The sequence below is a fragment of the Sceloporus undulatus genome, chromosome 1 (assembly GCF_019175285.1).
Source record: "Sceloporus undulatus isolate JIND9_A2432 ecotype Alabama chromosome 1, SceUnd_v1.1, whole genome shotgun sequence".
NCBI classification, from domain to species: domain Eukaryota; kingdom Metazoa; phylum Chordata; class Lepidosauria; order Squamata; family Phrynosomatidae; genus Sceloporus; species Sceloporus undulatus.
The window spans coordinates 170,544,076-170,569,195 of NC_056522.1; the positions used below are offsets into that span (position 1 = coordinate 170,544,076).

The 25,120-nt window shown below is 41.0% G+C and overlaps 1 protein-coding gene across 1 annotated transcript in view; it reads left to right on the plus strand.

Annotated features, from left to right (window-relative positions):
* Positions 1–25,120, plus strand: part of COL4A2 (collagen type IV alpha 2 chain) — a 225,032-nt gene that overhangs the window by 99,517 nt on the left and 100,395 nt on the right. Inside the window, 8 exon segments of the mRNA XM_042445762.1 lie at positions 5,770–5,904; positions 5,993–6,037; positions 12,602–12,718; positions 15,019–15,090; positions 21,435–21,470; positions 21,598–21,660; positions 22,072–22,107; positions 23,594–23,635. Of these exon segments, the coding sequence (XP_042301696.1) occupies positions 5,770–5,904; positions 5,993–6,037; positions 12,602–12,718; positions 15,019–15,090; positions 21,435–21,470; positions 21,598–21,660; positions 22,072–22,107; positions 23,594–23,635 (546 nt within the window).

Consider the following 25,120-nt stretch of genomic DNA (forward strand, 5'->3'; position numbering starts at 1 on the left):
TAGAAAGGTTTTTCTGACAACCATGTGTGCCAGAATCTTTTCCACTAGTTTTCAAATAACAAATTCCCTGTCTTCCAGCATCTCACAGTTTCATTTCTAGCTGCAGAGGTTAGGAATATGACAAGTCTCTGGTGTTTTAGATGATTATTGGCTTTGCTGAAGACTGATAACAAGAATAAGGCCGGACAAAATTTCATAGAATCATAGATTTCACTGGTTGTTTTATAATGTCAGATATCGGCATCAGTGTTGCATTCCAAAAAGCATTAATCCTAGGACATTCGAGCCACATGTGTGTGTAAAAACCTAGAACTTTACAGCCTCTCCAATAGTATGGTGAAACATTTTTCAATATCTTTGAGATCTTCACACAAGGGTTTTAAATACCATTTGTGTACTGTTTTTAAACCACTCTCTTTTGCAGCTGCCGATCTTGATTTATATATGAAAGAGGACCGGATGCTTGCCCAGGTTCCCTGAGATATATCCATATTTAAATCAAACTGCCAGGTTATTCTGGCAGGATGATTTCCCCCCATAAATGAACTGTATTAGGTTTTTGTATAATTCCTGTAGTGGCTGCTCCCCTCTTGGATGGTCCCTTATCTATACAGATGGATTCATAAAAAGTTGGGGTTTTAGAACTATAAACTTTTAGCAGGGTGTGGCATGCAAAGGAGAGGAATTGAAACATTTGGAGCCATGGTTTTGTGTACTTAAAATGGTTATATAGAAAAGGACATTTCAGCCAGTGTTGCTTGGTATACAAGCTCCCTGTGCTAAAATTCCCTCTTCCACACAACTATTAAAGGTATAGGAGCCTAGTCCTTTATGTTACCTTGCAACCTTTAGGTGCTTGCCAGTTGTCCCACCACCACCTTTTTTTCTACACAGAGAGAGAGACACAGATATTTGGAACTTCAAGATGTATGGAGATCTAAATATGGAGATGCTTGTGATTATACCTTTTGTTTCCTGAGAGACATAGATCCTTTTCTAGAATTGATATGTTTTTGATAACAAAGATTTTATGTCACAAAATGAAGACTGTGGATGTTTTACCAAGGAGTTTTTCATATCATAATCCTCTACAGATGGTTTTGTTATTGACTAATAACAGATCTTACAATTGGAAATTAAATGAGACTGTATTACAGGATGTGAAAGTAGTGAATAAGACCAAGAAGGCTCTAAAAACTTTTTTTGAAGAAAACTTTAATTGGTACTGAATTGATATATGGGATGCAAGTAAAGCTTTCATGAGAGGATTTTTTTTTACACAACAGAATGTGGAATTAAGGAAATGATAGTTGGAGAAAATACCAAAAATATGGAAGAGATAACACCTTTTAACAAAGTCTTGGAGACAGAAATTAAACTGATGCAAAAGCAATTGTCAATTATAACAGCTTGTGAGATTAAAAAAAAATAAGATTAACAAAACAGAAATATTTTGAAAATGCCAGTATGTCAAATGGTTTATAATTTAAGGAAGGAGAGAGAAAAGAAAATGATTTATAAAATTCAGATGGGCAGGACTATTGTTACACATGGAGAAGCTCTAAAGAAGGTTTTTTAAAAATATATATATTATTCATCTCTATTGAAGAAAGTACCAAGGGATAGAATAGACAATTATCTAGAAGATCAAAAATCTTCCAAGGGTTACAGATGAACAAAGAGCAAGACTGAATGTACCAATAAGAATGGCAGAATTGGTCCAAGCTATTAAACAAAATTCTGGGTCCAGATGGTCTTTCTGCAATCAATTATAATATTTCATTTCATTTCATTTCTATGCTACCTTTCTCTCAGGCGGCTTACAAGAGAAAAACATTTCAAAACATCACAGTAAAATAGTTAAAAACAATTAAAATCATCTATTTAAAACAGTTATCAGTTAATATTAAATCCATACAAAAGTTAAAACATAACACACACTCCAAATAAACCATGCCATCGTGATTTTTTTTAAAAGGTTGCCTAAATAAAAATGTTTTCGCTTGCCACCAAAAGGCAAGGAGAGAGGGGGCCAGCCTAGCCTCCCATGGAAGGGTGATCCAGAGGGTGGAAGCAGCCACCAAGAAGGCTAGAAGTTCAACTACTTTTATCTTTAAAACAGACTGTCTCGGTTTTACATATGGCTGAACTCAATTTTAAATTCTAGGGAAATTCCAGTGTCTTTGAATAGTACAAATATTTATTTGATCTAAAAGGAAGATACTGATTTGACTGTTCCTAAAGATTACAGATCTATTTTTCTTTCTGAACAATGACTATAAAATTGTAGCATCAATTTTAGCTAATAGATTGAAAGGTGTTCTTTAAAGTTGCATAAAGGATGATAAATGTGCCTAGAAGACAATTGAGAGATAATACTAGCTGTGTTGTAGATATTCTTGATGTTTATAAAAACACAATGATGAACAGGCAGCCTTGACCCTTTTTTTGGACATGGAGAAGGCATTTGATAATGTCAGTTGGTGTTTTATGATTCCATTTTTAGGAAACATTGATTTTGGAAGAAATTTTATTTCTTGGATTAAAGCAATCTATGGAGTTTATCAGACAAGGGAAACTGGAAGTATAATCCAATGGCAATCCCAACGCAATCATGGGGTTTAACATTATTGCGTGATAGACTACCACACGCAGTTTCGGGCAATGGCAAGCTATTTTCGGGCAATTGGGAGTTAGTTCAAACGCAATTCGAATTCATATAAATTCGCTGAACTAGTGAATTCACGTGAATCCATTCTGGTCCCACTTTCTTTTCATTTGAAATTAAGAGAAATTCCTCCCGTGTGATAAACTCCTATGATACTCAGAAAGCACAAACCCTGGTTAGTTAAGAATTGATGTATCTATTTGAAGTGTGCAAGGAAACTTGATAGGGATGTCCATTATCTGATAGAGATGGACAAATTGACAAATCTTACAAATGGAAAAGATTTAGATGGATTTTAAAAAGATTGAGTATTACTGCTTAAATATATGGAGCAAGAATGAGATAATATACAGTGGATCCTTGCTTTATGCGGGGGATCCATTCCAGACACACACCCCAGCATAAAACAAATTCTGTGCATGCTCAAGCCCAGTTTAAATGAACGGGGGTGCTTCCATGTGCGGTGCAGCGTATGTGCCATGGGCCCACATGCCATTCATCTAAATGTGGCTTCCCGTCCGCGTAGGATTGCCATAAGTCAGGACCTCCAAACCGGGACAAATGTAGGGCAACATTTTCAAATGTAGGACACATTTTTTTAAATGGAGGACATGCAGAAAAATTGGATGATTTTTTTAAAATGTTAATATAAATGCATGTTTCTTAGGCATGCTCAAAATGGAGGACATTTTGGCATTATTCCTAGACAGATGGCAGAAATGTACTTCCCTTTCTGGCCAAACCACCCCCCTCCATTCCAAACAGCACATTTGGGCATTGAACATGGGGTTAGGGTTAGATAAAGGGGGATTAGAGGGAGGAGTCAGATAGAGAGGGGCTTAGAAGAGACTTAAATAAGGGAGTTAGATAGAGGGGGGTTAGATGGGCTTAAATTCTAAAGTCGTTCTCTACGCAGGGCTCTCAGACTACATACACACTGCAGAAATAACCCAGTTTGACACTACTTTAACTGCCCTGGCTCAATGCTATGGAATTCTGGGAAATGTAGTTTGTTGTGACTCCAGAGCAGAGCTCTGCTTGTTCAGTGCCAATCTGCCTGTGTAGTTGGGCTATCTGTGAATTTCACAAACCACTCGGATTCCCAGTGATTGGGCAATATATAAATAAATCCTATTGTTATTATTATTAAATAAGGGGGTTAGCGAGAGAGGGGAGTAGATAGAGAGGGGTTGGAGGGGGGTTTAGATGGAGAGAAGGAGGTAGATAGAAGGGGGTTAGAGAGGGCTTAGCTAAAGTGGGGTAACAGAGGGAGAGGGAGTCAGAGAGAGGGTTAGAGAGGAGAGGGGTGTGTGTTTGGGGGGCCTTGGGGAGGGGGCTTCCAATGTCTGACGGAGGCGATCCTGGGGGGAGCCTGGGGCCCAGGAGGGGCATGGAAGGTGCCCTCTTGCCGCTCCCGGGTGCCAGCCCCTTCCTCCTCTTCTGAGCCTTGCTGAGGCCTCTTCCTCCTCTTCTTCTCTGACAGCTGGGTTCCTGAGGCGCCCCTCCCCTTTGGTGAGGCAGCTCTCCTGGCGCTTCAGAGCCCCTTCCTTGCAAGAGGAGGAGGAGGAGAAGCCTAGAGGGGCCCTGCCTGACTAAGCCTGCTCCTTGGGAGGGCTGGCCAATAGGGAGCAAGGCAGAGCAGCAGAGCCTGCCCTCTGCCAGCTCCAGCCCTGCTGCATTCCCTCAGCTCATCACAGTATAGGGATGCAGCAGGGCCAGGAGCCGGGCAACCACCCGGGACCTGAAGAGGGCGGGGCGGGACCGGGACCGCCCCCTAGAAAGCGGGGCAGCCACGCCTCCCACCGGGTTATGGCAACCCTACGTCCGTGTGACCTCAAGTCCGTGTATGGGAAGCCCGCGCATGGGACGGGCTGACTGTATAACTATGGGATTTGATATTTGATATCATGATATTTGATACTATGTTAATATGTACAGTAGAAGTGTAACTTGGGTAGTTTTGGAATGCAATTAAGGATAAAGAAAATTAGTGTTAGAGGGAGAGGTTAAGGGATAAGTATAACCACATTCTGGTGAGCTGGAGGCTACAGTTTAATTTGGTGGTAGTTTTGTAGGGGGTAAGGGGGTTAGATTTGTAAATTACCCTTATACAATGGGAGCTCAGTATCAGATTTACCATCCACAGGTTTAAGCATCCACGGACAGCAAACCCCAGTTGTCCCCAATGGTGGTGCATGCATGTGGCCACATCATCATTAGGGATGGCCCCTGTTGTCCCCAGTGATGGTGGGTGCATGCAGCCAAGCTGCTATTAGGAACAACAGAACTTCACCTGAAGTTCCGTTGTCCCTAATGGCAGCGTGGCCGCATGCACATGCTGCCATTGGAGACAATGGAAATTGAGGTCCTGTGGATTTTGGTATCCACGTGAATGTCCACACCAGATGCCCCGAAGATACCGAGGTCCCACTGTATGTATTTTTTTAAAGATTTGATTTTATTGTTGTTTCTTTTGTTAGTTTGGTAGACATCAATAAAACATACTTATTTTTTTAAAAAACTATAGAAGTGTTCCATGGAGCCTTCTGGGCTCAGAAAATTCACACAGTCATTTATGTCAGTACTTATATGGTATCAAATACACACTTCAAAATGGCTGCACAAAATTCAGGTTTCATGATACAAAACTATCGTAAAACTGTTGCTGATATTTTAAGCATAAATAATAATTAGGATTCCCAACTGTATATGTCAGGCACTTACGTTTTAGGTGGTGCACAAAACTCAGAGTTTGTGGCATGACACTTGCAGAAAAATTTGGCTTAGCTTTGAAGGAAATATGATTATAATGATTTGGGATTATAACAAAAACCTTTCACAGAGTATGTCAAATATTAGTAGCTAGTGGCACAAACCACAAGATTGATGGGACAAAATTATGAAAGAAGGTTTGAGAAGATACCAAATTTTGGAGTTCAACATTAAGGATTTCTTTATTTCTTCATTGTTTTTATATGTGTTTCTGCTCAAAAAATAGCTGCTTTCCTTCTTCATTAAGAAAAGAATATATTTGCTGCCAAGATAAAATGTTACTACTGTGAGACCAGTTCCTGAGGCTTTATCTTTGTTGTCATTCTTAGGGCCAGCCAGGATTGCTTGGACAGCAAGGACCCTCTGGACCACCTGGCCTCGAAGGTATCCCAGGGCTACCAGGTCACAAAGGAGACAAAGGTGAAAGAGGCCAACCAGGAATAACTGGACCCAAGGGAGAAGTGGTAATTGCAAAAAATCCAGTAGGTCTTACTGACCATAAAGAACAGACAAAAGAATTATCCTTTTCATCATATTTCTTTCTTATTCCAGGGACAAAGAGGGGTCACTGGATTTTCTGGTGCAGATGGTGTTCCTGTAAGTAGCTTGCTCATTTCATATACTGAAATTATGAAGTTTTCAAGTATGTAAAATTATCCTCTTATGCCATTGTTTCTTCCTAACAGTGGCGGGATACAAACCGCCGCTTTGCGGCGGTCTGCCGCCGCCACCAGTTAGTCCGCAGGGGAGCCGGAGCCTCCACACGGCACGGCTCCCCTGCGGACCGAAAAAGAAGCTCCAAAATGGAGCTTCTTTTAGAGTTGCGTTTGTGACGTAGCGAGGCGCCAGGGGCGCACTCGCTACGTCACAAAGGACGCAACGCGTACAGACGCTCAGCGTCCGATACGCAAAGATGGCGCCGGCCATGTAGAAGGGCCGGCGCCATCTTGTACAGACGGAGTCCGTATTAGGCCCAGGGGCGTCTAGAAGAGACGCCCCTTTTTTAAAATGGGACGTCCTCCGGACGTCCCAAATGCCGGTTTGTAACTGGCCAATAACTTCTGTATTATGTATATAATAATAATAATAATAATTTGTATCCTGCCTCTCCTTGTATTGGATCGAGGTGGATAACAGCAAACAAAAACAATAAAATCAAACATGAATATCAGTAGATAAAAGCATAACTGAACATATTAGATCCTAGTTCCCCAATCTCCCTCACACTCTAAAATACCTTTAAAAAACAATTCCCAATAAAATGGTTAATAAAATAAATCGAGATCAAAGTCTGGTAGGTACAGCTAAACAAATGGAGAGTGAAAATTTTGAGGAGATCAGTTTGGGAAGGCCTGCAGGAAGTGTTTTTTGGGGGGTTTTGGGATATGTGTAGGGTTGCCATAAGTCAGGACCTCCAAACTGGGACAAATGTAGGACAAATGTAGAACAGCATTTTCAAATGTAGGACACATTTTTTTACAAAAAATGGAGGACACGTGAAAAATTTTGATAATTTTTTAAAAATGTAAATATAAATGCATGTTTCTTAGGCATGATCAAAACAGAGGACATTTGGGCATTATTCCTACACAGATGACAGAAATGTTCTTCCCTTTCTGGCCAACCCCCCTCCCCCCCATTCCAAATAGCACATTTGGGCATTGAACATGGCTTTACTTAACATGGCCTCTTGCATATTTCAGAGGCTTATTCCATAACCAAACCCCTTGGGGTTAACACTTAGCATGGTGTCGTGTGTGTGTGTGTATAGTCTATTCTCCGTATCCATGGATTTGCCATCCGTGGATAGGAAGCCTGCATGGAGGGGCAACAAAGGAGCTGGGGAAGACAAGAAGAGGAAGGAGGAGGAGGTGACAAGATGTAGCTGGGACGGCATTGGGGATGAGGAAGAGGGGGAGAAAGCAGGCAGTGGCATCAGAGCAAGGAGGAGGAGGAGGGAGGCGGGGGGGAAAGAGGAGGAGAAAGAGGAAGCTGCCTCACTGGAGTCTCTCTCAACTGTTTTCCCCTTTTGGCTGCATCCACATTGGCAAAATAACCCGATTTGGCACTGCTTTTCAGCATCATGGATCAAGGCTGTGGAATTTTGGGAGTTTGTTGTGCGGAGCTTAAGGAAGGAAGGCTCCACAAAAACTCCAAATCCCAGAATTCCATAACCTTGATTCAGGATGCTGAAAAGCAGTGCCAAACTGGGTTATTTCTCTAGTGTGGATGCAGAGATAGCTATATATCCTGCCTCCCCATTGCCTTCTGACCCTCCTCTCCAGGTCTGCCCAAAGAGAGAAGGGAAGCCAAGACATACAACATACAACAGAGCTTTCCCACAAAACCACACACCCACACGTCCTTTTCTTCAAGGTGCCCCCCAGCCCCTGGACTTCCCTCATCTTCCAACTGACCTCTCCAGGGAAGGGCCCTTGAGGGAGCCCGTAAGAGGAGACTAACAGCCCCCCCCCCCCCCCCCATTACACACACACCCCCCCCCCCCCTTCACTACGTCCCTGAAACACCACCCCAGGCCAGGCTGCCCCAGAGACCAAAAAGGCCCAAAATGGCCCCATGGGGAGCCATGAATAAGGCCCCTTTCCTTCCCCTCAGCAGCCTGCCTGATGCCTGCCCCTCCTTGCTCTTGCTCCTCCACACTGGCTTGGAAATTGGAGCATGCCCAAATAAGGAAGCAGAGGGCTGGCTCCTTGAGAGGGCTGGCCAATAGGGGGCAGACCAGACCAGCAGACCCCGCCCCCTGCCAACTCCAGCCCTGCTGCTGCTGCTGCTGCTGCTGCTGCTGCTGCACTCCCTGGGCTCAGCACAGTTTAAAAGGGAGGAAGCAGGGCTGGTAGTCCTGAGTCGGGCAGCCACCCGGGAACTAGGGGAGGGCGGGAAGGGACCATGCCCACCCCCAGAAGGCATGCCAATCCTGCCTGTTCCCGTGAAATGGCAACCCTAGATATGTGGCCATGTTCCAGAAGAGTTTCTTCCTGATGTTTCACCAGCATCTGTGGCTGGCATCTTCAGAGAAGTTAAAAAACACTTCAAAATGCAAAATAAAACTTGAAAAGATAAAGACAAATAAACACTAACAATAAAATTGGCTTTAATATGACTACTAATAGTTTCAGTCAGTAAATCCCCGTGTCCAACATTGACTGAAACACTTGGCTGCTATCTGCTACAGAGAGACAAAGAGGCATGCTGATGAATCTCCGCTGGCACCATCACTGAGGAGGCCCTGTTTCTCATGATCACCCACCAAGCCTAACAAATAAGGAGTTTATCACATGTGGAGAAAATCAGGAGTTTAAACAGTCATTTTCCCAGGAAAGTTGCACAATCGCGGTGAAGATTTTACACACATCGTGATTAGAGAGAACTTATCCCAGGAATAACCATGGAATAACCAGCAACAAATCATTCACGGGATTTCCCCATGAATGATTTGTTGCTGAAGATAAGTCCTCTTTGATTGCAATGTTTGTGAAAATCTTCACTGCAATCACATGAATTTCCCGAGAAAATGACTTTTTAAACCCCCGATTTTCTGCATGTGATAAAGTCCTAAGACAAAACAGATGAACAAACTATTCTAGGAAATAAGAACTAACGTTTTGTACATTTGCCTTTTGTTAATTTAAATCTTTTCGCTTTGATTTTAAAATGCCAATAATGTTTCCCAAATGTTGAAAAACTGAATCCACTCTCTACCAAATTCTGAACATGAGAACCATGATATAAATGAGTGTGAAAGCACTGATGTTTTTTTCCCCAGACATTAAGATATGCTGTGGAATGCAGTTATCACATAAGCAGCAAAAGAACGTTTACTTCTAGACTCTTTCACAGAAATCCCCAGGCAGATTTCCCAGAACTCTCTTCCTTTGCAGTGTCCTTTGACACCATGCTGTTTTCTACCACCCACATGCATAAATACAAAAAGTTTCAAATATCGTTCATATTTGTCCCATTCACCCACACTCTCTATCTGCTTTATTTTTAGAACTAAAGCCAGGGAACCCTTTTCTCTCCCATTAAAATCCCTTTCCCTCTGTTAGTTTTACATGTGCAAAGAGCTGCATAATTTTCATGGATTTGTTGAGTGCCATCATAATATGAGATCATATGAAGATATTATAATGTGCAGACACATCAAATATAATATAAACTGTGAAGTCGAAGGCTTTCATGGCCGGCATGCATAGTTTTCTGTGTGTTTTTCGGGCTATGTGGCCATGTTCTAGAAGAGTTTATTCCTGACATTTTGCCAGCATCTGTGGCTGACATCTTCTGAAGATGTCAGCCACAGATGTTGGTGAAACATCAGGAAGAAACTCTTCTAGAACATGGCCACATAGCCCGAAAAACACACAGAAAACTACAATATACAATATCAACTCTTTCCCATGAAAGCATGGAAGAAGAAAGACTGCTACTTACAATGCTGTGTGTGATAATCACAAAGGTCCTAACTTCCCATGGAATAAGTCTGTGCTAGAAACTTGTATTGTTTTGATATCACTTTGCCTGTCATGACTACATCCTGTGAAATCCTGGGATCTGTAGTTTCATGGGGTATTTAGAGGTCTCTGCTGTGATTCAGTTCAGGGCAGTACGCTGGAGTTCTGTAGTAGAAAATTCCAAGTTCCTCATCAAATAGGCTGATCATATTTCCTTTTTTTGAGAGAGAGAAAATGTGGACCTTGGGACAGGAAAAGTGGGATGGGGTTATGTAATATTCTGTATTCATGAAAAAGTAAGATGATAACAAAAGTTTTATTACATGAACATATTCAGCTAACAATTATTCTGCAGTGGCCGAACTCATACAAAAATTTAGGCAGACATAGAGAGGGACAGAATTTCACCACAATCATACCATGAATATTTCTCAGATGAAGTAATTTTATGCAGCAAATTTCAGTCTTTCAACAACTTATCATAAAACATCTCACACTCCACAACACAATTATTATTTTTTTGACAACCACACTTTCAAACAGGGAACTTCAAAACATTTCTGCAACATAACAGAGCATTTTTCTTGAAAACGGGACAAAATTGACATTTGTAGTAAAACAATTAAATGGCCTGGAAATATTGGGGGTGGGAGGGGAATGGGACACGGTACTATCCCATTTAAAATGGTATATATGATCAGTCTATCACCAGACTACAAATCTCAGGATTTCATAGGATGGAGCAATGATGATTAAGGTGGTGTCAGAGTTTTATAATTGTGTCACTCAGATACACTCATGGTCTGGAAAACCGTGTCCAGTTGCTTCCAATTATACAGTGAAATAGACATCAATGTAGTTATAGTCAGATTTCTTATGTTTTTTCACTCAACTACTTTGTGGTGTATTATCATTTGTGGTTTACATGTATGGAAGAACCTGATCACTATACATCTTGTTGTGTGCCTTCACATTATGGTGACCCCAAGGCAAACTTATCACAGGATTTTCTTGGCAATATTGTATTTGTTCAGAGGGAGGCTCTGAAGGTGTGACTTGCCTAATGTCACCCAGTGGGTTTCCATGGCTGAGCAGGGATTCAAATCTTTGTCTCCAGAGTCCTAATCCAAGACCCAAACCATTATACCCTGCTGGCTGTCTAGATCACGATACTAGCAATAAATATTAGACCCTCATTTCCTGTGAGCAGAGTGTTTCTGTTTGTCTAGCCCCCACTGGGGAGACTTTTTCTGGGAGGAATCTATTTAAAGATATAAAAGATGCAACTATATGTAGAAGTCCCTTCTTTCATGCCTGCTGGTCTGTAATGTGAAGCAGCTGCTGTAATAATTGAGACATGAGTGTGAACTGAAGCAGGGAAGGAAAACTATACACCTTTTGCTGCTTAGCCTTCATTATCTACAGATTTGAGTTGAGCCAAGGGGAGACTGTTTATCAGTAGTGCCAGTCTCTATGACTACATGTCTGTAAAAGCCTATCTGATAGTAGCTTATATCTTCCCTTGTCCATTTATCCTGTTTCCATTTATTCTTCAATAGATCAGGTGTAACATCTGTAGAGATCACAGAGGTATAAATGCAATACAAACAAATAGAATTCTGGACTGTTTCTCTTTTTCAGTTAGCTTTTAAAGTGTAAGTGGCTGCTATGTAGCAGCAGGAGTAGGGATCTATTGTGATGGGACAGTGTCAGGTCTGTGTTACCGCCTGCTTCCCCCATTTATTTACTCATTTTTTCCAGTTCTGTAGAGCAGAGGCATACCACACCAAGGTGCCTGCAGGATGAGATCTGCATGCACACAAGAGTGGCACCCTCTTATGATTTGGACTTAATCTCTGGTGCATTTGACTTTGCATACTTTGCAATGCACAGTGGAAACAGTGCTGTAATTTACTTTTGGATGATATTCATTTTGTATCTGTGGGTGTCTATCATCCTCCCCTCACGCCCCTGCAAAACACACACACACACACACACACACCTTCCTAAAACATTTGGGCAGTATTGGGAGGTATTTCTAATATTTAAAACCTTCTGCTATCCCATAGTATTTTAGAATAATTATGCAATCCCAGTAAAAAAAGAGTAATTTATGAATATTTAGAGATTCACAATATTAAAATTTTTAGCATGATCCTAGGCAGGCAAAATGAGTAGAGACATGTGATGTAGCACATACAGAACATGTAGTGTATACTGGGCCATCTGCCACAGAGCATATCATGTTAGCAGTCCAGCACAGGGTCTGCCTCAGCTGTAGATCCTTAATTTACCAACACTAGGCAGCATTTTCTGGTTTAAAGTATGTGTACAGTATTGCATGGATTCTTCTTATGGTGTCACATTTAAATTGGATCTAAGTAGTTCTTTGAACAAAAGAAAGACCAAGCTATCATGAGTTTCCTCTCTCCTTTTTTTCTCCTCTGTTCTGTTTCTTGGGATTATGTCCAGGTTTCCCCTTCTACTGATTTTTTCCCCATTTTCTCTGCGGCATCTGGTTTGTAGTACACCAATAGAATTAAGAATTACTTTTCTCTCTGCTTTTTCTCATGAAGTTCTTGCTTGGGGTAACAATGAGAACATTTAAGGGCTGTATGAAGACTAGGAATAAGAAACCAGAAACAGATGGTCAGATGAACATGCTTGTATTTATTTATCTTTTCCCCCACAGGGCCATCCAGGTCAAGCAGGATCGAGAGGGAAACCAGGCCATAATGGCTGCAATGGGACCACAGGGGATCTGGGTCAGCAGGGAAGCCAGGGACCTGGAGGCTTGCCTGGTTTCTTTGTAAGTTGTTCACATTGATTAGATAATAAAATGTAATAAAACATTTTGTCAATGTAACCCTATTGTTCCTCTCCAGTGAATCATGATTGGGTTCCCAGGAATAAATAGATTTTCCCATATGGAAGTAAACCTAGCACAGCATTTTGGCTAATTTGCCATATAGGCTTATGCATCAAAGACTTGCAAGAACTGTCTGTGACCCAAAGCTGTGGGATAATTTACCAGAAGCTCTGATTCACTGTCACTCGTCTGGTACACCAAGAATATTAAACTAACACAAAGTTCTCCCTCATCTTGTGCAGTCCCTGTTTTTGGCCACATGCAGATTGTTATTATTTCTGTGGAGCAAAAGGAACAAGAACAACATTTCCTTGTACATCTGCCATATCCACTGTTCTGTATCATCATCTGTCATAATGAAAGAGTATTGTGCATATCTTTGTCTTTCATCATCGTAGCTCCCAGATCATAAGACCTAGAGGGTGTTCCCACTTGCCTATAAAGCGGATCATGAAGCGAATCAAGAGGTGTCATTCCCACTGATGCCCGAATTAGTTCCTCAATGCCCCGGAATCGTTTCCACTGCGATTTGATTCAAAATCGAATTATATTGTATAATTTGAATTAGACGCCTATAAACTGGTTTTAAAAAATAGTAGGTTATAAAGCGGGTTATTTTTGAAAGCAGGGTATGATTTGCTGTATCCGAATGGGAACGACAAGGGTGTCCGATGCAGGAAGCTGGAGATGGGAGGAGCAGCGCTCAAGGGGCTGGCCTGGGGGTGTCACCCTCTTTATTCTCTTTCTGCATCGCCAGCACCATTTCCTTCAATTCGCATAGACTTTCCCCTGGTGGATTGCAACCTCCCCTCTGCTCCACATTCATAGACCAATGTATGAGAAGAGCCATTGAACTCCATTGTAAACTTTTCTTTTTTCGCCTCTGCCTGAGCCCCTGATGGGCTTTGCAAAACATGCCTGCTTGATCGCCCCCCAGACAGCCCAAGGAGCAATGGGGGAGGCAAAGCGATTTTGGGGAAAGGAGGCTCCTTCCAGAGGAACTATGGGATGGGCTTTGCAGGACATCCCTGCTTGATCGCCCCCTAGATAGCCCAGGGAGCAATGGGGGAGGCAAAGCGATTTTGGGGAAAGGAGGCTCCTTCCAGAGGAACTATGAGATGGGCTTTGCAGGACATGCCTGCTTGATCACCCCCCAGATAGCCCAGGGAGCAATGGGGGCGGCAAAGCGATTTTGGGGGAAAGGAGAGCCTGGACGCCCAGGGATCTGAGGGGAGGATCGAGCCTTATCTTCTCTCTTCCCCAAAGATTTTCTCCCCAATAATGAAGCCCGCTGCCTTCTCCTCCTTGATGCGATTTGCCAAGCCTCCTTCTAGTCTGGGGAGACACAACAGAAGAGCCTTGGATGCAGCCAATTTTTGTTGGCTGCCCTAAAAATAAAAAAAAACCCTAGACTTGTGACGTCTGAAGCCTAGGTGCTTGATTGACAGCTTGTGGACACAAATGGGAACGGGGAGCAAGTTAATCCGCTTTAAAATATAGCGATTTAAAATAAATGGGAACGAAAACAGAGTCTAAATGAATCGAGGTAATTTGCCCCTTTTTGGTAATGGAAACGAGGGAAAAAATTCAAATTATTCCCAGAACATAATCCGAATCAGAATTGCACCAATATAAGCCGTTTTATCTGCCAAGTGGGAACACCCCCCTAGATACCTAAAACTTGGCATAGATATCTAAGGGTGTGCAGTTTAGAAGAGAGAGAGTAGCTATGGAGTAGCTACAGATACTATGGGTTCTCGCTCTTACTAAGGGAGAGAAACCTAAAAGTTAATGAAAGTTGAGTCTTCTTCCTTCCTGCCCTGTGCCTGAAAAGCAGATGTGAAAACACTCCGACAAACCATTGTGGGATTTCCTAATATTTTTTAAAATTAAACAAGACTTTTAAAAATGCTAATTCAGAACAGGAATTTGTATGAAATGTGGCTTCAGTATGAGTAACAAATCCAATTATTTGCCTCTTCTTTGCTGTTAAATGTTGTAACAATTTTCTCTTTATGCTGAGGGGCACCAGAATTTTGGAAGATTGTTCTGCCATGCTATGCTGATGTTGAGAAGAATTTCTCTTCCATGGATTCCTGGATGGAAAGAGAGTTAGTGGTGCTCACATATCTATGCAGAGTTTTCCTGAAATGGCTCCATAAAAACCTTGCGCTGCCCAAGTCCTTATGGACATATGAACTAAAGGGTTTGTTTGTTTGTTTTGTCTTCAACCAATATAGGGAATGCAAGGACCCAAAGGTCAGAAGGGGGAGCCTTTTGTACTGACTCCAGAATTAGCTAGACAATTCCTGGTAAGTTTATGCAACAATTATGAACTCATGATATATTGAAATTAATGGGATTTTTTTCTGTGTCTTTCTGCAAAGGTTTAGAGTGCCTCAGATGCTCCCAGTTATGTGAGAAGATTAGCATTGTCAAGTTGGGTTCTTAACTTTAATTTTCAGGAGTAAAATTCTCTGCCTCGTTCATCATATTACCAATTGTAGACTGACTCTGGCTATGTTGAAAAACATCCAGCACCTCATTTATTAAGATAATATTTACATATCTCCATCCCTGGCAAATAAAAAAGTCAGTGTAAATTTTTAGCTTTCATTTAGAAATATGTATCTTTTTCTTCAAGGATACCATATATACTCAACTATGACCTCATGTATAAGTCGAGGTCAAGTTTTGGAGGTAAAATTATGGATTTTGATATGACCCTTGGATAAGTCGAGGGTAAAACTTAGGGGCATGTAGCAAAGGATCTAAATGATGAAGAAAGGAAAATAATGCCAAAGAACCTGCAAAATTATGGCAAGCATAACTGTTTTAACTCATACTAAAGGCTGGATGGAAGAGAGAGTAGAGGGAGGTCAGTGCTTTTAGGACAGATTGCACTCTTGCCATATACCAGGGGATCGTTCCCTTTTTAATAAGAGTTAAAGTATAATATTTACATTTGACCCATGGATAAGTCGACCTGGGATTTTTGGGTCAATTTTTTGACTAAAATAGACTTATACATGAGTATATACAGTAAGTGTTTTTCAGGGGCTTTCCCATGCATCTTTCATATGCTCTGTGTAAATATATAAGCTATATTTACCTTTTATGTATCTGAAATGAGTACTTAGGTACACCATTGGACTGGTTTTGTTTTTCCCTCTCTGATGTGAATTAAGGCATACAAAATTGTGGGTTGAGTCCTAATACCACCTAGAGAAGGCAGACATCTGGGTGCCTTCCCTGTTTCCTTCACTCCAAACCTGGGACAAAACTCTCTTCTCTTAAAGCTGACTCCTTGTCTCCTGCTCAGCATCTTTTCTCTCTTTATTTTTTCTCTTTCAAAAGGGAATTTCTGGTCTTTCATTTTCTCCTGGCTTTTATTTCTTCCTGCTACTTCATGGCATTGACTATGACCAAAGTCTTCAAAAACTGAGAAGAAAAAATAGCATGGCATTTTTTATGGCTTTGGACTGGATGGTCTTTTGGTCTTTTCCAACTCTGATGGTCTCTTCCAGCTAGATCAGGCAAAGTGTGCCTTGCAATTTCTCCAAGTGCACCAGCCATCAGAGTTACACAGTAATCCAGCACTGAGCAAATACCAGGGACTAATGCTTTGCTTGATAATCTGCAAAGTAATGGGCCCCGTTCCAGTTGTTTCCTCTGTTTTATACTAGAAAACAGAAATATTTCTTTCTAATCACAGCAGTATCTCATCTGACCATCAGAGGGACCCCTCACTCCTTGCTTTGTGTGTTATGTGCCTTCAACGTATGACAACTCATGAATTACATTTCTTCTGATATATATATATAGCACATGATATTCATTGGAGCCTCCCATCCCAAGCTAATTTGCCCCCAACAGTCTGGGTACTCATTTTAGCGACCTCGGAAGGATGCAAGCCTGAGTCGAGCTTGGGCCCTTTTGCTGGTCTTGAACTCGCAACCTTGTGGTTTTGAGTGAATGGCTGCAGTACAGGCATTTAACCACTGCGCCACCAGGGTTCCTTAAAAATAAAATATCTATCCACAAGCATATTTTGTTTCTCAGTCCCAGCCCTTGTTCCTCAAATGAATTTGTAGGGGATTTCCCTTCCCCCTTAGATACAGCAGTAGATAAAAGGGCAAATGCAGTCAGATAGGCCATTTGCTTCCCAGGCCGCTGAATACCACTCTTCTTGCTTTCCTTTGCCTTGTGTGTATCTGTGCCTTCAAGTCACCTGTCAACTTATGACAACTCATGAATTACATAGGGTTTTCTTAGGCAAAGAATACTTAGAGATGATTTTGCCAGTTTCTTCTGATATATAGCCAGTTTTTTTGCCAGTTTCTTCTGATATATATATAGCACATGATATTCATTGGAGCCTCCCATCCCAAGTATTAACCAGAGCTGACCCTGCTTAGCTTCCAAGATCAGACAGGATCTGGTGCCTTTAGGGTATTGACCCCCCAAAGCATCTGACAGCACAAAAGGAGGTGATCAAATCCGGGGACAAGGTTTCTCCATACCAAAGTTTTCAGTAGTGAGGATTTTCTTCCACTGTTCCCTAAAACTGTTCTTATCTAAATTTGCACCCTAGTTCACTGAATACTTAGGGTTGCCAGAGTGACAACTGGAGAGGGCTCCTGTTCTTTTAATGATTGTATAGAAGAGGAAGCTTCAGCAGATGTAGCTTGTTAGCTGGCTGTGTGACAAACAACACCTTTTGAAAGTTCCTTTTCTCACAACAATTAAAGGTATAGGAGCCCTCTCCAGTTTTCATTGTAGCAACACTACTTCCTAACCCTACATCCATGGGTACTGTTTTTACAGAAGCAAAGGACATCAGGGAGATCCTTTCTCTGCCAAACTTCATCACATACATCAGTTTGAAATGGACCTCCCTCCCATTCTCTTCCTCAGTAACCATGGGAGACTTGTTAGTATCTTTCACTAGATGAAAATAAATTCCACCTAAACATTAGAAAGAACATCTTGATAGTAAGAGCTGTTTGACAGTGGAATATGTTGCTGCAGCATAGTGGAGTCTCCTTCTTTGTAGGTTTTTAAACAAAGGCTGGATGGCCATCGGTCAAAAGTGCTTTGATTGTGATTTCATGGCTGGGGGTTGGACTGGATGGCCCTTGTAGTCTCGTCCAATTCTATGATTCTATGACCCAGTGGCTGTCTTCCCTCCTGAAGCAGTCACATCTGAAGAAGGTGATGCTCCTCTTAGAAATCAGAGTGAAATATGATCTGATACAGTACAGAAAAAAGGCTGTGATGACCCTGACCTAGCCATAAGAGCCTCCGCCATCTCTTCAGAAGTTACTTGTGCCTCCATTCTATGGGAAGAGGATATTTTTAGCAATAAGAACCTAAACAAGCTCTCTATTGTTGTTGTGCGCCTTCAAGCCATTTCTGACTTATGGCAACCCTAAGGAAAACCTATCATAGAGTTTTTTGGGGCTGAGAGTGTGTGACTTGCCCAATGTCAGTCAGTGGTTTCTATGGCCGAGTGGGAAATTGAACCTTGGTCTCCAGAGTCATAGTGCAGTGCTCAAACCACTACACCAAGCTGGTTCCCCACCCTATATTAGAGGTTGGTAAAACTTTCTGACTTCTTCATTTTCCTGTCTGATGCCATCCAAGTGTGAGACTTGGGATTGCTCTGACTAAAAATCCACAACAACTTAATGTAAAACAAGAAGTTTATTATAAAGAATAAGGTAGAAGCACCTTGGACCACATCTTTGCAGAATCTGAGGCACTCAAAGGGGAAGCCTTAATTTAAACCGACCACTGACACCCCCCTTTTTTTTCCCTTCACCCCCCTTCAGCGGAGGTTGAAGCCCTATAAAGCAACCCAATGCGGGCATCATTTGGTCTCCAGACATCCTCTGCCCTGGGAAAGCTATTGATGCCTTAATTGATGACTTGTATCTGTGGAACCTCTCCCAGTCATAAATCTTTCTCAGAGTGTGAAGGATTCTTTGCCCTGCTAGCCTGTGTTCTGCTTACGTGACACATCCGATTACAGATCATGGCCGCAGATGGGCATTTCCCATAATGCTGTTCCAATTGAGTCCTACAGATACATACCTTTAATTAATACATACATATATTGCTAACACACCCTAAGATTTATATTATATATGAGATTATATATATATATATATATATATGTTCACAACTAGATATGATCAGCAGCTTTAAACAGTCTGCCACTCCTAAGATGCCACCTTCAAACATTCCAACACATCATACAACAAAGTAAAGATTGTATGTACATATCATCAATGTGCATGTAACCAATTACTAACTTAAATGACTTAACCTAAACTCTTTACCTCATCATGACAGAACCCCAAATGAATAAATGAATGAAGGGGATTTCTGACACCAAGAGGCTATGTCCTCTTCTGCTCTTGCCCACAAATCACTCAGGCTTAGACACTACAATGTAGGTGACTTTTCATGGGGCAGTTTGCTGTCTCTCTCCTTCTAGTGAGCCCATCTATTTGGCAAAGCATTTATAGAGGATGTATTAGTAGAAACCAAGAAACAATTTTTAAAAAAAACTATGTTTCCACACCTGCAAGAGAGGACAAAAAGTAATCTAATTGTTTCTATTTAAGTTGTTCTTCCAAATCCATTGATTGCTAGAGTCCTTAAGACAAATGGTTTGGAACATAAAACAGGGATCCCAATAACTACTGACCTTGATGCCTGAAGATCTCCAAGCTCCTCTAACTGGCTCCAGGAGAAGTATGGTTTCTGTTGTTCAGGTCTCTCTCACAGGGCCTAGTAGTGCAGCTAACTACCCATGCCTCCTTCAGCTACCCAAAGACAATGACTGCCATTCAGCTATTATCCTCAAAGCCAGTAGCATTTTTCATTTGGAAGCCTTCATCAGTTACTAGAGATATAAAATCTGACTATAAGTGAGAGTCAAACAGCTATTCCTTTTCCTACTCCCAAAGAAAGAAGATGCCTGTTTCAAAACAAATACAATTTGTAGACAAACATCAGTCAATCTTCCAACTGAACTTTTCCTTTATCCTCAAAGTACATTTAGAGAGCCAGTGTGGTGTAATGGGCTGATCATTGAACTACAACTCTGGAGAACAAGGTTCAAATCCCCACTTGGCCACAGAAACCCAATGCACCAGTAGATCAACTGGCTGAGTTGAAAGCCACATTCTCTCAGCTTCAGAGGAAGGCAACAAACCTCCTCTGAATTTTTTTTCCTAATAAAACCTTGTGATAGGGTCACCATAAGTTGGAAACACATTGAAGGCACACAACAACAACAACAACAAAATACTTTTATTCTCGGGACACAAGATTTCATCTTTTCCCTAGGCCCTCCCATCAATCATGGAGAATATGACACATATGGGCCATGTATAGAACAATAAAAATTTCTCCTCAGCTACACAGAGGACTTAAAATGCTCAGAGGCTCTCTTCTTCTCTTTCCATCTTAGACACATTAGAAGCAAAGTACCCTAGACCTTTGTAGCTCAGGTTGTGTATCTCCATTACCTATGATGTTCTCAAGCTCTCCAACCCAGCTCAGGTTAGCGCATACTCCATTGGAGCAGCAGTCGCCTGGCATCATTTAGCACTAAAGCTCTTCTAGCTGAGTTTTGTAAAGCAGCTGCATGAGCCATGTACATTTGTAAGAGTAATGAAAATGGACACTTCAGCTTCTGTGTGGAGCAGAACCTTTGTGTGAGGCTAGCAATTAGTCTTACACATAAACTCAGCCGGTTGATCTACTGGTGCATTTTAAAAGCAGATTAGCTTCTGCACATGCCATTCTTCTGGATGCCATAATTCACAGAATACAGGGAAAGGACCATTGATATTTTATTATGAAGAGTCCTTCTGGCCTGTTGTGAAGGTGGCATCTAAACTGTGGCCTAGCAGAGCAGGTTGAGCCATAGTGTTCAAAAATCCATATTCTGCCTCCCCTCACCCATGCATTAGTTCAGTGCAATCTTGTTCTTCCTGAGAAAGGGAAGTGATTGCTGGCACTGTGCTGCCCTTTGTTTTTCATGTCTACACCTCTTCCTGTACTGTGCACTTTGAGATTTTTCTGCCTTAGGACAGTCATAAATGAAGCTGGGGAAGAAAATGAGGATTACTGCTAACAAGCAAAGATATGACCATGCAATCCTTGCCTTTCTTGGCAGTTGTTGTTGTTGTTTGCCTTCAAGTCGGTTCTGACTTATGGCAACCCTAAGGTGAAGCTATCACATAGCTTTCATGGCAAGATTTATGGAGTGGGGCTTGCCCTGGTTTCTTCTGAGGCTGAGAGAATGTGAGTTGCCCACGGTCACCCAGTGGATTTCAAAGATCATGCACAGATTCAAATCCTGGTCTCCAGAATAGTCCAGTGCCCAAACTACTGCCCCATGCTGACTCTCTTCTGGGCTGTACTAGGACATATTCATTCTTCTAGCTGCCATCTTCACATCAGAGCAGAGGGAATTTTCATAGTAAGTGACCATTCTTCTGATTTCTGACTGTCATACATATGATCTTTAAATTTTTTTTATTCCCTGTTAACGTTTACATATGACCACAAAACCTTTAAAAGAAAATTGTACTTATAGTTTAGATTTAGTGTGGTTTTTGTTTCTTTCTTTCCTTAGGGAGACCCTGGTGACCCAGGCTTGATGGGCTTCCCAGTAAGTAGAATAACTGCAGATTGCAATTAAATAATAATAATAATAATAACAACAACAACAACAACAACAGTCATATTAAAAATGATTATGATTTGTGTTTTTAAAAATATTTTTTCTCAACTTCTAGGGGCCTGTTGGTGCCCGTGGTCCTGTAGGTCCATTTGGTCTGGTTGGCAACCCAGGTCCTCCTGTAAGTATCATTGTTGTCGTCATGTGCCCTAAAATAATGTTAGGTGACCCTAAAAAAAGTACCTGTCATGGGGTTTTCTGGGGAAGTGCTTCTATTCTGTATCTGCCCTGATGAGTTATTACATTAATGCAGAGAGCAGCAATATCCAGAAGTGTGTGTACCCTGGACTTTAAATTGTTACAAGTTTTATACCTTTTTAATTAGGAAATGCTAGTCATTTTAGCTAACTGAAAACTAATAAGAAAACTTAAAGGACAGTAAGGCTCTATAAATAATATTAAAACCCTATTTTAAGAAAACTACATATGCTAGGTATGTTTAGTATATTAAATATGAAATTATTTAATTTGTAGATATAATTGCATGGAACATGCCTAAAAGGTCTCTATTTTTGGAATCTTTTCCCCTTAGGGGCCTCCAGGAGCACCAGGTCCTCCAGGACCTCAAGTAAGTCTCTCTTTTATTTTTGCTTTGATCTTGAGTCTATGTAACATAAACATGTAGGAGGTGTTAGTCATTTCACCAAAGGAAAAGTTTGCACCATTGCCTGATCCCTATCTATTGGGACACAATGGAATAAGCATTTATACAGTAGTAATGTGCAGAAAATCTGTGAGCACTCAGTGCTGATTCATAGAAATAAGTATTTAATGTTGCATGTACCATTGATAGCTACTGTTCCATTGACTGTGCTTTTGACAACAGTGCATAATAGGACGAGAATAAGATTCTGAAGAACCTATCATTCTAATAAATTTGCCCATAAGCAAATGCTGGTCTTAAAAATCACCCCAAAATTAAGAACTCAGAAACCTGACTTACTGTGTTCCGTGAAAATTCTGTGCACATTTACTTGACAATGGCAATATTAGCCAGCCCCAAAACAAAACTGCACATTGATGGCCAGTCACCACCCACTTTCCTCTGTTCTGTCTAATTCTACTGGGAAAATCCCAGTAGACGCTAATTCCAAGGGTGACATAGAGCCACTCTTAGCAATTCACCTGAAAATATGATTCAGCATCTGGTCAGCCCTGTAGAAAACCCCTTCTTGCTGGAAATACTATAGCTACTGAGAGAAAGAGTGAAGGAAGAGAAACAAGACAGCCTCTACCCCTCTTAAACCTCTTATGACCATCTGGAGAATTGGTTCGCTTTAATCTGAGCTGTCCAAAAGAGAGCTGAGAATGTAGCTTAGACTAGTAGTTCTTTGGCTGCCTATCCTCTTATGTACCTGAACAGTCATATATTTCCCTACAAGGAGCATGAACACCTTCAGTGATTTTGTATCACTATTGACTACCCATGCCCCTGGTGGAAATTAGACCATGGGGCATATCTATAATGTGGCATAATTCAAAATAATAAATAAATAATAATAATAATTTTTTTATTTTTATACTGCCCTTCCATAGATCAGGGCGGTTGACAGCAAAATATCAAACAACATATACATCAGGGTTACAAACAATTACATACAAACAGAATAAAACCCCCGTTAGCCAGTCCTCTTTGCCACAGAAGAGGAAGGGAGGCCCACTGGACTTTAATCGGGGAATGCAAGCTGAAATAGAAAGGTTTTTAGGTCCTTTCTAAATTGGGCCAGGGAGGTGGCCCATCATCATCATCATCATCATCAGTAGAGAAAATGTTCTTTGCTCACACAGGTTGATGAAAGTGGAAGGTAACACAAGTGTTAATTAGGGGATTTTGTGACAATTTAAGATTTATTGATGAGCATGCATTTATTGTTCTATCTTTTATTGTTCTAAGAACAGATTTTTAAAATAGTATAGGAAACCAACCAAACCGCAGATATATGTGACTATTTACATTAGTGATATTAGCAAAAGGGACACAATTCCTAGACTGTTACTTCGTTAGGTACATTATTTTCTCTGTCTAAAATAAATGTTAATCAATGTCTTTTCAGGGCAACAAGGGTATTGGCTTTTATGGAGATACGGGTGACAAGGTAAAATAAATATTACCACTGCCATTTGTAACAGAATATAAAAATACATCTTGAAGTTACTATTCTTTGATTTTGACTAGTATAGATTAAGTGGCATAGTACTAACTAGGAGAAAAGCTGTGGCTGGCCAAGTACCTCAGAAAGTCTCAAGGAAAAAAAGCATGAAGTTCATGACACTTGCTTGATATTTAATTCTATTTATTGGTTCAATTTATTTATTTCCATTTAGCCATCATACCTGATTTGATAAATCTATCATCTGTTTAATTTGATCTTTTTTTCCCTTTAATGCTATCTAGCTGAGTGGCCATTCATAGATTTTGCAGTAGTGAATTCCATGTTAGTTATACATGTCCTCTTGCTACTCCTGAATCTGAGTCAGGTTCAGTAGATGAGTGTGTATTATTTTATTATTCATTGAAGGGTATCTGTCTCTTCATCATTTAGTACTCTAGCTGAGTGCAGCAGTAGTTGGGAGAAAGTAGCCATGGCATGTAAAACCAGTTCCTGAGTACAAGGAGGGCTCCAGTGACAAAGCTTCTCAGCACCGGTTATAAAATGTCTCAGAATAGCTTGTAAAAAAAGTGAAACACAAAAGCATATGTGTAAGTTTAGCAATAGGGCAAAGAAAGCAAGAACTCAGTCCCTTCTTTTGTTGAATTTTTCAGGCAAACATCCCAAATCACAATATAATTAAAATAACATCTAGGAAGGTAAAAGCTTGCCCATGTTTTTAGTCTGTATTGCAACTGAGTGCCACGCATATGGCTGTCTGCCTTTCAGGCAAAACTGGTGGGGTATGTGCTCAGTAGACTGAGCTCCTGGAGATCACTCCCTTGAGTCCAAAGTAGCAGATCTGAAGAAAGTGAGAACATTGTAAAGGACAAAGCCTACAGGGATGTAACAGTGCCATCCCAATCCCAAACTGACTTCGGTTAAGGAAAATGGACATCTCAGGAAAAGCTTTCCAACCCTTGGTAAAAACAACAACAAAAAAATCTCTTATAAAAAGAATACCTGGCCTCATGGTGATATACCTGTCTGGGCAAAGGTCATAGCCTTGCAGACAGTGCTGCAGTCTGTGGCTATGATGCACACTGATATGCATGATGTGGGGAATTGCAATTGTGGGATTCTGAAAAACAAATATTTTAACTGAATTTGTGTCAGAGGAAAAAAAAGAATTTGGAGAGCTGCTTATATCCAGTCCATCTGGCCAAATATTGTTATCTCTGACTGACAGCAATGGGCTAGGAAAGAATCCTGCCTGAAATCCTGAAGACAGGATTGAATCTAGTTAATACTCAGGTGAAAGCTTGCCAGTTATGAAACTGGCCTGACTCTGCTTAGTTTCTGAATTCAGGATGTTAAATAATAAATATCTTTCCTTACTGCAATACCAGTGCTTCTTGGATCCTCCCAGAGTAGCTATTTAAGTGAGAAAATATATTTATAGCATCCCAGGTTCCCAGGCATGAAAAATGA